The 12,841-nt window shown below is 30.0% G+C and overlaps 3 protein-coding genes across 4 annotated transcripts; 1 reads left to right on the top strand and 2 right to left on the bottom strand.

Annotated features, from left to right (window-relative positions):
- Nucleotides 1-93: 93 nt before the first annotated feature.
- Nucleotides 94-1,734, bottom strand: LOC114164645 (probable 3-ketoacyl-CoA synthase 21). Its single transcript, XM_028049383.1, has one exon. The coding sequence runs from the start codon at nt 1,693-1,695 to the stop codon at nt 319-321; it is 1,377 nt and encodes a 458-aa protein (XP_027905184.1). The 5' UTR covers nt 1,696-1,734; the 3' UTR covers nt 94-318.
- Nucleotides 1,735-3,200: 1,466 nt separating this feature from the next.
- Nucleotides 3,201-5,665, bottom strand: LOC114162720 (pentatricopeptide repeat-containing protein At5g50990). The gene is made up of 2 exons (XM_028046681.1): nt 5,392-5,665; nt 3,201-5,280 (listed from the first exon to the last, which is right to left on the bottom strand). Exons 1-2 carry the CDS (start codon nt 5,522-5,524, stop codon nt 3,776-3,778), a joined length of 1,638 nt encoding a protein of 545 aa, XP_027902482.1. The 5' UTR covers nt 5,525-5,665; the 3' UTR covers nt 3,201-3,775.
- A 4,439-nt stretch (nt 5,666-10,104) lies between these two features.
- Nucleotides 10,105-12,265, top strand: LOC114162981 (phylloplanin-like). 2 transcript variants are annotated; one of them, XM_028047013.1, is made up of 2 exons: nt 10,105-10,329; nt 11,800-12,265. In XM_028047013.1, exons 1-2 carry the CDS (start codon nt 10,149-10,151, stop codon nt 12,102-12,104), a joined length of 486 nt encoding a protein of 161 aa, XP_027902814.1. In that variant the 5' UTR covers nt 10,105-10,148; the 3' UTR covers nt 12,105-12,265. The 2 variants fall into 2 exon arrangements, with proteins under 2 accessions (XP_027902814.1, XP_027902815.1); XM_028047014.1 differs by having other exon boundaries at nt 11,821-12,260.
- The last annotated feature ends 576 nt before the right edge of the window (nt 12,266-12,841 follow it).

The raw sequence follows: 12,841 nt of genomic DNA, 5'->3' as shown, positions 1-12,841 counted from the left end.
AAATTTTTTTAATTTAATTTTTTGTATATTTTTAGATACGGATTTGCTGAAAGACTTGACTAAATTGGGCACTGATGTCCCAATATGGGCTTCATTCTGGCTTTTTATTTTGCTAGTTTGGAATGACCATAATACAGTGTCTGATTAATACCATTAACGAATTGCAACAACAGTTGATACAGTGTGAATAGACTCATTAATCAGTTATTGGTTAACAAAGCGAATAGATTCCTTAACGAATTGCAACAACAGTTGATACAGAAATTTTCATTTTCAAATCAAATATTAATTTTTGAATGTGTTCAGCGATCTGTATCCTCAGTTTGTTCTCAAAATGTCCAATGGGTACGAATGAATTGTATCCCTCCATGTAGTGGCTGTGTCTGGTTTCATGTCACAAACACATTTCCACACTGCACTGTTACACTTGAATCCACTTCCAAACGCAATTTGCCACACTCTGTCCCCACATTTCATCCTCCCTTTTGCTTCTATGTAGCTCAGCTCATACCAAATTGAAGATGATGAAATATTTCCAAACCTGTAGAGAGTCATGGTTGATGGCTCCACGTCCTGTTTCCTCAGCCTCAAGTTTGTTTCAACGGCTTGAATGATGGCTCTTCCCCCTGAATGTATGCAGAAATGCTCAAAAGCATGGTTGAAATTTGGAGTGTAGATGCTTATTCTTCCAGTACTCCACATTTTGCGACAAATTATGGAAAACAAATACAAGAATTGCTCCCTCAAAGGCAGAACCAATGGCCCCAGTGAAGCTATGTTTTTCTTCAGTGCATCTCCAGACACATTAACTATGCTCTTTGATATGGATATACCTTCTTTGTCCTCTGGATCCACTTGCTGGTAAACACAGCCATGAGATTCATCATCCTGTGCAGTGATTGTTCTAACAATATGCTGTAGTTTATACTTTGCCTTGTGCCTATCTTGGACCCTACTAGACATCAATATAGCTGCCCCACCCATTCTGAACAGGCAATTAGATAACAGCATAGAAGGGACTTTACCAGTGTACCAATTCAGACTCAGAGTCTCTGTGCTTACTATTAAAGCTAGTGAATTTCTATGAACTCTCAACAAGTCTTTAGCTAGGCTCATTGAAATGATTCCAGCACTGCATCCCATACCAGATAGGTTGAAACTCATGATGTTGCTCCTCATTCTGAACTTGTTAACCACCATGGCACTGAGAGATGGGGTGGGGCAGAAGACACTACTATTAGTGATGAGTATGTCAATGGTTTTAGGGTTTATCTTGTTTTTCTCAAACAGGTTTTCTATCACTGAACACATGATTGTTTCAGCTTCCTCAAGGGCAAAGGAGAGAGCTTTGATTTTGGGTATCTGTGCAAGAGATGGAGAAATTGACGTTAACTCACTGAATCCTGATTTGGCCATGATCTTGCATTGGAAAGCAACAGCCTCTGGATCCATGCCATCATAAAATTGATTCTCTTCAAACATGGCCAGTGGTAGCCTATAAGAACTGGGTGGACAGTAGCAGTTGAAGTCTATCAAATAAATTGGTGCTTTTCTTCTGCATGCAGCGTAGAGGGTTGCAACACATGCAACCAAAAGCACTGCAAAACAATGGCAGGGTGAGATAATAAGCTCAGTGATGGTGTTGATATGTTGTGTCAATATTTGCAATGAGCAACACAAACTGTGATGTTCCATTTTCTTAGAACTTACAAGTGTGAATATGAGATTGATCTTTGTGATGTGATTATATGGAGTTATGAGTATTATGATTGTAGATGATATGGTTTGGCATGAAAAGAGAGAGTCCAATGGAAAAGGAAAATGTGGATGGAGCTTAGCATGCCATTCTTTTAGTGCTTTCATAAATAATGGCGTTGTGTTCGGTAAAATCATGTCATGCAAGGAGTTGTCCATTTTTATCACCTTAAAAAGAAACCTACTCTTCTTAAATATGACTTCGTTGTTTAATATGATTTTCTTAATGGCATATTAATAGAAAGGCGAAAACATTAAAGTAACCTAAATTTGTAAAAATTAGACATGTGACTGTCTTTGTAAATCATTGCATATTAGTCTTTGTAAATTATAAGAACACACTAATCATTTACCAGCAAACTAATAAATTTCATGATACACTTAAAACATTGCTAAGAATCTATTATGTACTCGTCTAAAAATGAGTGTAAGTTTATCTTAATTAGCACATCCTTCACCACAACAACTTTGACTAAAATATTTGAGGGAAGTGCTTACAACAATATCTTTCGAACCTATTAATGATTAAACTTTATCTGAAATTACAAATTTTGCATTGGTTTCACTTCTTAATTAACAATTATTTCTCCCAATGGTATAGTTTTCAATATTTGCATGTATTTTTGATATTCTCAGTATTTAAAGACTTCATTTATTTCACAAGAGGGTTGGGTTGGGATGCATTACAAGGAAAATAAAAGTCCCAAGTATTTTTTATACAAAGAACAAATTATCATTATCATTATTTATACCATATCTTATTCTTAATTAGCATATTTGTCATTTTATACACTTTTTCTTTTCTTTTCAGTTGTATAGAATAGAAGAAAACTAAAAGAAAGAAATCTTTCCTATTCCTTTATTTCTTGTACTAAACCTAACATACCCTACAACTCATGTTATTTTCAGTTGTATTTAAAATTACCTACAAGAACATGACGTCCCAAAATCTCATTCATTCTCTCATGTTATTTTCATGGATGGTTCTATCTCCTCGTTGCAACCATTACCTAGAGAGGAGTGAGGGCCCACCAGATTCTGAAAGAAAAGCATTTTAAATACAAATTAACTCGAGAAAAAAAAAATTGTCCTCTCCTAGTATATAATACAGGAGAACTGACATAATCATTGGACTTAGAATGTGGTTTATTTTATATTTAGACATTTCTTTATAAAAGTTTACAAAAACCAAGGCATACAGTTATTTTCGTTAAGTTTATTCTAGAACGTAAAAATCACATTTCAAAATACCCTTTCTAGAATGAAAGTGGTAGGCTTTAGTTTTTACATGGTACAAAAAGTTAGGGACTTCACATCTTGGGAATTAGTTTAGAATTTCAGATTGATTTTCCCACCTTTACTAAGCAAAGCGAATGCTACAGATTTTTCATAGTTGATTTGACTTAAATAAAGAGTAATCATAGATTATTTTACAGAAGCCCTTATGAAGGTAATAAAAATAAACAATTATTTCTTCAAAATTATCAGCTTAAGCAACACTAACACTTGATACCATGATAATACAAGAAATCTCAATATCCAGCGTGAGCAGTAAAAGTTTTATGTTTCCTTAAGAGATTGATGAATAATGACCTAATCTCAATATTATTCCTTGTTCTAGTAATTGGTAATATTCCATTGTAAGGTTAGGAGAAGTGAATCAAGAAGGACACAAAGTGACAGCTATCACTGGGAATCCAGAAGAAGGTATGAAGGAGCAGCTACACCAAAAAGGAGAAGAGGATTTCCACCACCAGTATTATATGCCACCTTCTAAACCAGTTTACTACCAAAACTTTTATTTGGTGTCCTGATTCACTGTGCCCGTCATATTTACTCAGTAGCAACTTAGAATCACTGTGACACAAAAATTATGTCCAAAATGGTTTTCTTCAAAGCTAACAGGTATGCTAAAGAGATGTATAATGTCCATCTTTCTCACACATCTTAGAGACTTTCTTCTAAATCAGTAACAGCATAAGCTATTGGTCACTCAACCTTTCAACCAAGAATTAACTCTCTACCAGTAGTCTCTGCAAGAGCATACACCACCTTCGAATTGGTGAAAACGAATCCTATCCCTTACAATGATTTCTCTGTTTAATATTTTTGATACAATTTTAATCCAGTTGTGACAGTCAAGACAGATTCTCAAGTTTTTAGAAATCCTGATTTTGGTTCCAGGGCTACTTTTCAGGACCCCATAGGCCAAAGCCAACTTCTCGCTGTGAAATGCTAAATTTTCCTCCTTTTCCTCTTCAGACACGTCCATCAAAACCAGATCCGTCAAGGGCGTGAATCCCTCCAACTTGGCTCTTTGGACCAAACCTTCCAGCACTAGGTATATTGATTTCATTTCTTCATGTGAATGATTAGCTGCATTGAATGTGTGAATGCTGTCCCCTAATTCAATCCAACTTCTACCACGTTTTTTCCGAATCCCTCCCATTTTCATCCTCTGTCTCACCCTCTCAGCACCATCCCAGTTCTTTAAAGAGCAATACATATTTGACAACAGCACAAAGTCTCCACTCTCTAGGCGAGATATATTTGCAATCGCAACTTCACCAAGTTCTTTCTTTCTGTGTATTCTACAGGCACTCAAAAGTGCTCTCCATATAACAACATCGGGGTCCATAGGCATCACCTTAATCAGAGCATAGGCCTCTTCCATTAGCCCTGCTCTTCCCAATAGATCAACCATGGTTCCATAATGCTCCAGCTCTGGCTCAATCATGAAACGGTTCTGCATCATATCAAAATACTTGCGACCTTCTTCAACCAATCCACAATGGCTACAAGCAGTCAGAATCCCAATAAAAGTAACAGAATCTGGCAAAACACCCTCTACCTCCATCCTTGAAAAAAGCAGAGTCACATCCATTACAAGTCCGTGAATTGCCAACCCAGTAATCATGGCATTCCAAACCGACACATGATCACGCACAACCTCCTCAAAAACCTGTCTTGAAACATCAATCCTACCACACTTAGCATACATGTCAATCAAGGCAGCACTCAATATATAATTCAGCTGAACCCTCTTCTCAACCATTAAACCATGCACCCACTCGGCATTGCAAAGTGCCCCAAGGCGTGCACATGCAGTAACCACAGAAGCAAAGGTGAACCCATCAGGCTCAACCTTGGAACTCAGCATCCTCCGGAAAAGGTTCAACGCATCCAGGAAGCGCGAGTTTTTGACGTAACCTCCAAGCATGGTGTTCCAAGTGACCACATCTCTCACAGGCATTTTTCCAAACACCTTCTTGGCAACATCACATTGCCCCCCTTTCATCAAACAGTCAATCACCAGATTCCTGCTGAAGAGGTCTAAAACCTTGGAGAAAACGCGAAGACCAATCTGGGGTTGGTGGCAACGAGCATAGGTTGATATGAGAGATGACACAAGAGAAGGGTAAGTGGCAAGGCCCAGTACAACAACTCTCGAATGGGTTTTGGTGGCAGTTTTTAAATCCATAGAACCTCTGCAACTTTGGAGAACTCGGTGGAGTACTTTGTGATCTGAAAAAAAAATAAAAATTAAATGAAGCGTTTTGTAGTGTAAAAGATTCAATTTTGTTAGTGCCCTTCAACTTGAAAGTGTGAAATGATAATAGCAGAGTGTGTGGGTACCTGTGGCTGTGACTGAACTGTGAAATGTTGATGATGATGACGATGATGAGAGGGAATGAGAGGAAGAATGAACATTGTTCCATGATTTACCAAAACAACCAAACTTGCTTGTTCCATGTCGAGAATTTATCATCTTCGCATTTCATTCATCATCCATTAGTTTAGTTACTTCACAGTTCTTCGTCTTCAAAAATGTTTATTTTAATATTGTAAGTGTAAGAGCTTTTTTTTTTTCTTTTTCATTTGAATGAACGGGTGTATTCTTGGGAGAAAATTAAGGATTAATTTCTTAGAGCATCACATTGGTTTGACATTAAAAATAATCTCAATGAAATTATTGAAATTAGAACAACTGCAACTTATTAAATTTGGACATCCACCAAATTTTAGGTTGCTTTTAAAAGGAAATTTCAATCTATGATAAAAAAGTGTGTACTTTTTTTTTATTGTAATGGTACAACTTTGTTTTAAAATTCTTTCAAATATTACGAATATATACATTATGAAAAGTTGTATATGCATTATATGATTTTATTGTGGAGTGGTGTTGGTTGTACACCACTTATGGATGAGAAGATTAATTGTTAAAACTTAATACAATTTAAATTATTATTTTTATTTAAATTAAAATCGTGCAAGAGTGAATCAATTTTAATATAATTTGATTTGAATTGAAGTAATGTTACATAATTTCAGTTCAAAGAAAATAAATTAATTAAATTTGTGTTTTGTCCACCCGACTTCTTTTCTTATCCACAAGTCTTATAAGAGTAAGAGTAACACAATTTTACTTTTAGAAGTCTAAAGTTATGTTATGATACATGACTTCTTTACGGTTAAGTTGTATAATACAAGTATCAATTACTATTATTCGTAAAAAAAATTAGAGTTGTCCATTTCAATAATTTATAAAAATAAATTACATGAATATAGTAAAAAATTATTTTTTTTCTCATTCTAGGATTGATTAATAATAGAAAACATTTTTTTTTAGTTATTATGCAAGTATATTTATTATTTGTTTGATTTTTTTTATAAACTTTATGAAGAATTCCATTTAAGGGAGAAATACACAAAAGGATGAATCTCTTGTTTCTTACTTTAATGTCTAAAGTGGAAAATATAAGATATTTGGTAGAACTAAAACATATTGCATTTGTAGGATAGGATGTGTTTACAAAATAATTCAAAGTACTAGTCAAAAAGATTAAAAAGGAATATTAAAATGATTTATAAAAACCAGAGTGTTTTCGATTTTTTTTATCCATAAAAACAAATGTAATTAATGAAATTGAATGTTTTTCTTTTCTATAGGCAATTGTTACCTCTCTCACCTTCATTTCTAAACCTCACATCAAACTAATATTATTTTTTTTCAAATTGTTAACAGAAAGGAGGGATCGAATCCATAGATCTTTCTCTTCATACTATTTTTTCTAACCTCTAAGTTATTTTATCACTTTTTAATAAAATTGAATGAAGAAAGTAAAGTAAAATTATGGACTAATATGGTTTCACAACAACATTATAATCCAAATTATGTTATGATATTATTATTAATTAAACAAACAGATCGTGTAGGATAGAGAGTTTGAAATAATACATGTGTTGTTGGAAAATTTAGCAGAAAGGAGATCTTTGAGTGGAAAAAAAAGTTGCCGGAAAAAGAAAAAGGTTAGAAATAGATATAAAAATGGTAGAGATGAAGATAAGATTAGAGGATGAATGATAGTAAAAAATGGAATAAAATTAAAAAAGTACAAATTAAACCGTATGCAATTATTCACATGCTCAAAGTGGAAAGTCAACACAGCACTATTTTAAAAGTTAATTCGGAGATGAAAATACTACCAAAAGTGATTTTTTTTTTTTTTCTATAGTGCTTTGTGAAAGGATTGCAATAGAAAGGGTTGCAGGGCTATGAAAGAGTATATGGCAAAGAAGTTATGATATTTAGTGATAGAAAAAAGGAAAAACATTGTCAAAAATAGTTCAAATGTATTTAAATTTTTGATGCACAAATACATGTAATTGGATAATTCATATTGTATATATGTTTAAAGGTCAAAATGTTTTGTAAGGATGGTTTAATGTGATTTTTAAGATAATTCATAAATAAGTTTTTTTTATTAAAATAATTAGAAATTTGTTATTTTCAAGATAAACACGTACAAAAATAAAAAAATACTGACTTATTCATTGTTTCTTTTTTTAAATTAATAAACACAACATAATCAATCTTTGATTTTTTACTTTCCTAACACTATTGTGGATGCTTTGAAGATGATATTCAATATGTTTAGGATTAACATTTAATTAATTCAACATAATTTACGTTTTTTTTTCCTTCAGTTCATCACTTTTGGGTTCAATTTTTACAAAGTACAAACTTATATATGTTTAAAATCCTTTAAACAAGAATCTAAACACACACATTATCTATATATAGATATTCATCATCAACTTATTTTTACAAATGATAATTATTTTTCTTTCAAAGTGTGTGTGAAACGATGACTTTCTTTTTTGTGTCACATTTCATGACTTTAGTGCCACTTTCATGATTAAGAGACCGAAATAATATCTTTTACTACATTAATAAGAGCTCTTATAGTGAATAAAAAAATCATTAATCTAAGTGGTGTTAGGGTTGATTTCTTAATATTTTAACTTTGTTAATGAAAATATCGTATGAGAGATTTTACGATTATTCGTATGTTTCTATAAACACTAATGAGATGAAGCGGAGAGAAATATTTTAGAATTTAAATTCCTAATGATATTAATATGTATTATTTAGTTTAATAATTTTTCATAAGTTTATAAAATAGACCTAAATGAAATGCAGGAAATTAGGGTAGAGTATAGAGTATAGTAGTGTAATTTGAGTGAGTGTCCACTAGAAAAAGTAATGATATGATATGAACGGTGGAAAGAAGGGTGTGTGATATGAGATAATGCGAATCATTATTACATATCAAATTTTCAACTATTTCACTTTAAATATCACAGTTACTACTTTTATCACACAAATATGCTCACAACATTCTTTCTTTTTTCCTGTAACCAGATCACTATCTATAAATAGAATCAATAGTTGACATTTACCCACTATAAAAAAGTATATATATATATATATATATATATATATATATATATATATATATATATATATATATATATATATATATATATATATATATATATATATATATATTTCTTTTTTTTGTATGTGACATTAATTGTCTTGTGACAAAGGCTAAGTGGACTGAGTTACAATCAAATCATAGTGTTTGAACGGTTAGACTCTTAAGTAAAAAGAGTTGCGTTCTAACTAATAATTATAACTAAAAAATAATAAACACTCGAATTCGATTTTTAATTGCGATCCTAATATATATATATATATATATATATATATATATAATGAATTTTAAATATCTTAATTAATTTGGTCAGGTCAAATTGATTAAAAAAATTTAGTTTCTTTATATATATATATATATATATATATATATATATATATGGATTAAGTAGATGAACTTGCTTACTTAAATTGTGAATTAAACATATGTTTGAGTTGGTTTGAAAGTAAATTGATCCGTAACTAGATTTTTTTTTCTTTAAATATTTTATTATAATTATTTATTATTTTTAATTATATAAATTGATAATTTATTTTTTTTAAACATTAAAATGTTGCTTAATAATATTTAAATAATTTAGATATTTATTTTATTTTTTGTTAAATAGAATGATACCATAGTGTTTAATTAATATTTTTATACTAATATTTGGTGAAATAAATAGAAACTTTAATTATATACAAAAGTGAGTCAAGTTGATTCATTTTAATTTTACTATAATAAATTTATAAAATAAATTTTAAAAAATAAAATATTTTTAAGTAGTTAACTCACCGATTTGTGGTGAAAAATAAAATGACTTATCATAAAGTGTTTCAAATTAAATTTGTTCATTTTTAAATTAATTCGTACCGAATGAAACTCGTATAAATTGAATTGATTTACTTTAATGTTCATATATGTAAGCCACCATATTCAAATTCATACGAAAATTAAATTCAGTATTTCGATTATTAAATATTTATTGCTAACTCATTAGTAGAAGTTAAAAAACATATAAATGCACTTTAATATTAAAAAAAATGCTTATTCAATTTTGTATTATATTTACTATTAATGTCCTTTTAAATTATTTGTAATGAGAATTAGATGTTGTGTAAGTGGATTTTCTTCGTTTTTTCAATTCAGTTGGAATATCAAACAATTTTACAAATTTGATAAAAAAAAATGATTTTTTTACTACTAAATTTTAATAATTTTTTCTTATAACACTAGGTGTCATCTTTTAAGTGGTTTTTCATTTTTTTTCATTTTTAATAATTTAAAATCACTTAGAAGATAACACTTCATGTTGTAAGAAAAAATTGTCAAAATTTAATAATCAAGATATCATCGTGAAAAAAGGTTTAATTTTTTCCACATTTCATCCTACGATGTCCACCTTAGTGTAAATACAGAAAGAATAAAACTCGAAGACTCTAAAAAGAATGTATGTTTGTTTTTTTAGTAAAGGGCATAGCTATGTAGGTTTTCACAGGAATACGCAAATTCCAAATTGGTGAAAGGTAATAATGTTGAATCACGTAACATGGCATTATAAATTGTTTATCTACACATGCAACTTCTTGCAACAGCAACACAACTTAAGATTATCTAACAACAGACATCATCATGAGTTTCAAACATCCTATGATGTTTCTTCTGATTGCTGCAATGGCTATTCCACAAACCAAAGCTAAGTTAGGGTTTCTCAGTGCTCTTCTTGGTTCGGTTAGTAACATTCAAGGGACTGTGTTTTGCAGTTCCAAGGATAATGTCGCTGTCAAAGCTCCTTCAAACCCTGTTTTTCCAAGTAAGGCCACAAATAATTCATTCATTTTGCAAATTTTTCTTACTTATTTTCATCCTTAAGTAATAATAATGTCTTCTTGTTTGGAAGTACTGTGGAAAGTTCGAGGATAATTCAATTATTAGTGTGTTTGGACAATAAATTATTTTAATAATTGGTTATATATAATCTTTTGGTGTTAACTAAAATATTTTATTTCATTTTCCGTTATGCAAAACATTATTTTTATACAGTAAAAGAAAATATTTGGAAAAAACGAATCGGTGAATTAAAGTGGGACCAATCTTCTGAATTAATACAGAGTATATGACGATTAAATCAGTGATAAATAATATTATTTAAAGTTTTAATATAATAATATATTAAACAGCGTGATATCAATAAAAACGTAGCATGAAAAACTAAAGTTCCGTTTTTTTTTTACTCAGTTCTTTTTCGAAAGCTTTTTTACTCGGTTAAAGTTTCCCTATAAATGCCAATTATATTTCCAATAATAATAAGATTTTGTGACAAACAAATTTAGGTTAATCCACAAAGAGTTTGAAGAAATTTTTACTTGATGGTGTTAACATGTAAAACAATGAAATTTTCAAAAGTTGTATAAGCATGTGTTAAAATGTAATAATCGACATATAAATTATGATTTTCTTGCAGTGATGTTTAGTCCAGTGTTTTATATTTTGTAAATTAATATATTCCCCATAAACGAAACTAATTTTAAGAGTTGTTTATTTTTAATCATTTTTCTTTTGATAATTTTTGTATACTTATTTATAACAGTTAAATTTCAGTACTTTTAGAAGAATTTATCAATAAGGAAAACATAATACAATAAGACTTGTTTATCGTGAACCTAAAATATAATTTATACATAACAAGTTTTTCTTTTCATAAAAAAATCTATATGTTTAAAAGCATTTATTTACTACATGTATCCCACAAATGAAAATACTATATTGGTGTATATAAAGTTAGGTTAATCATAAAGAAATTCAAGTGTCTCAGTGAACTGAATTTGAATGGGGTTAAATATGTTTTTGTCCCTTAAGTTTAGTAAAATTTGGAATTAGTCCATTTTTAAAAATTTGGATCAATTTAGTCCTTTATTTTTAAAAATGCGTGGATTCAGTCTTTGTAACCAAATTTTGTTAAGTTTATCTAAAGTTATAAACGCATTTCATGATAGTATTTGAATTACTTATACCATTTGTCACATTTTCGATTCAATGTTAACTCAAACATTATCATAAAGTGCGTTTGAAATATCAAATAAACTTAATAAAATTTGGTTAGAATGACTAAATTCACACATTTCTAAGGATGAATGACTAAATTGGTCAAAAGTTTCGAAGAGAGACTAATTTTAAATTTCACTGAAATTTGAGGGATCAAAAATATATTTAACCCATTAGAATGAGACATATTTAGTATATACAATGCACAATGTTGGAAAGTCTGATATACAGTGAAAAGAAACTACACAATATTTTTCAGATGCTGAAGTGCAACTAGTTTGTGGAGAAAAGGAGTTTTCAAGCGCTAGAACAAACGATGATGGAAAGTTTTCTATTATGATGGATCCATTGTTGTTGGATGTTTCTTCATTGCTGAATGGTTGCAACTTAGTGGTTCCCACTCCTCTCTCCAACTGCAACACAAACCTTCCTTCTTCCGGAACTCTCATTTCAACCCTAAACTTTGCTGGGATCAATCGTCTTGCCACTCCAATTATTGCTAACATTATTCCCTCCGGATTTCACTATGTACCTTCCACTTAATCATCATCAAATTAGGGAAAATTTATTAAATGTATAGCATGACAATTAACGACTTATAATTAAATAAAGTCATGCCATCTCTAATTAGTTTCTTGTTATTTTTCTTTTCTATATTGTATTTCTATTGTGATTGGAACGAGTTTCTATATATTGAACTATAATATAATGAATAGTTCGACTTTGATTTTAGTATATTATTGATTAATAAGATCTTATTACTCTAATTAAATATCTTAATTCCTAGTACTACACGAATAGATCTATTACGTCACATTAGCAACGCGCTAAAAACGGGGTTTGACAGCCACGGATGGTGTGTTTGCTTCCGCAGTTCCCGTGAACCTTTCAAAACACAAGCATAACCTTTCTACGCTTCCGTTTCCAAGATATATTTAATATTATTTCTTGTCAACTTTAAAAAACATTACTTTCCTTTTCCTTTAAAAAACTACATATTTAAAATATAAATAATAATTATTATTTCATACATTAAAAAAAACTCATTTATACATATTTTCAACACATTTTATTTCTTAATACATATTTTGCTTTACGTAAAAAAAAAAACTTTTTTTTATGTTGTTGATCTTTCAAATAAACGTTAAAACGCATTATTCTTCTCACTTCACATCTCTTAAAATATATATTCTATATTTAAATAAAACGACATTAAAATGATAAATTAAATTTAAAATTTAATGTACTCATTAATTAATACATAAATAATAAAGGTTAGC

This window comes from Vigna unguiculata, chromosome 9, assembly GCF_004118075.2.
Source record: "Vigna unguiculata cultivar IT97K-499-35 chromosome 9, ASM411807v1, whole genome shotgun sequence".
Lineage (NCBI taxonomy): Eukaryota > Viridiplantae > Streptophyta > Magnoliopsida > Fabales > Fabaceae > Vigna > Vigna unguiculata.
This window is presented reverse-complemented; position numbering and strand designations above follow the sequence as displayed.

Bases quoted from the DNA above. Each gene is read 5' to 3' on its own strand.
- LOC114162981 (XM_028047013.1), top strand. From the start codon at position 10,149: ATGAGTTTCAAACATCCTATGATGTTTCTTCTGATTGCTGCAATGGCT. The intron at 10,330-11,799 runs GTAAGGCCACAA...TACAGTGAAAAG, and splicing joins TTCAAACCCTGTTTTTCCAA to AAACTACACAATATTTTTCA.
- LOC114164645 (XM_028049383.1), bottom strand. From the start codon at position 1,695: ATGGAACATCACAGTTTGTGTTGCTCATTGCAAATATTGACACAACAT.
- LOC114162720 (XM_028046681.1), bottom strand. From the start codon at position 5,524: ATGATAAATTCTCGACATGGAACAAGCAAGTTTGGTTGTTTTGGTAAA. The intron at 5,281-5,391 runs GTACCCACACAC...TTTTTTTTTCAG, and splicing joins CAGTTCAGTCACAGCCACAG to ATCACAAAGTACTCCACCGA.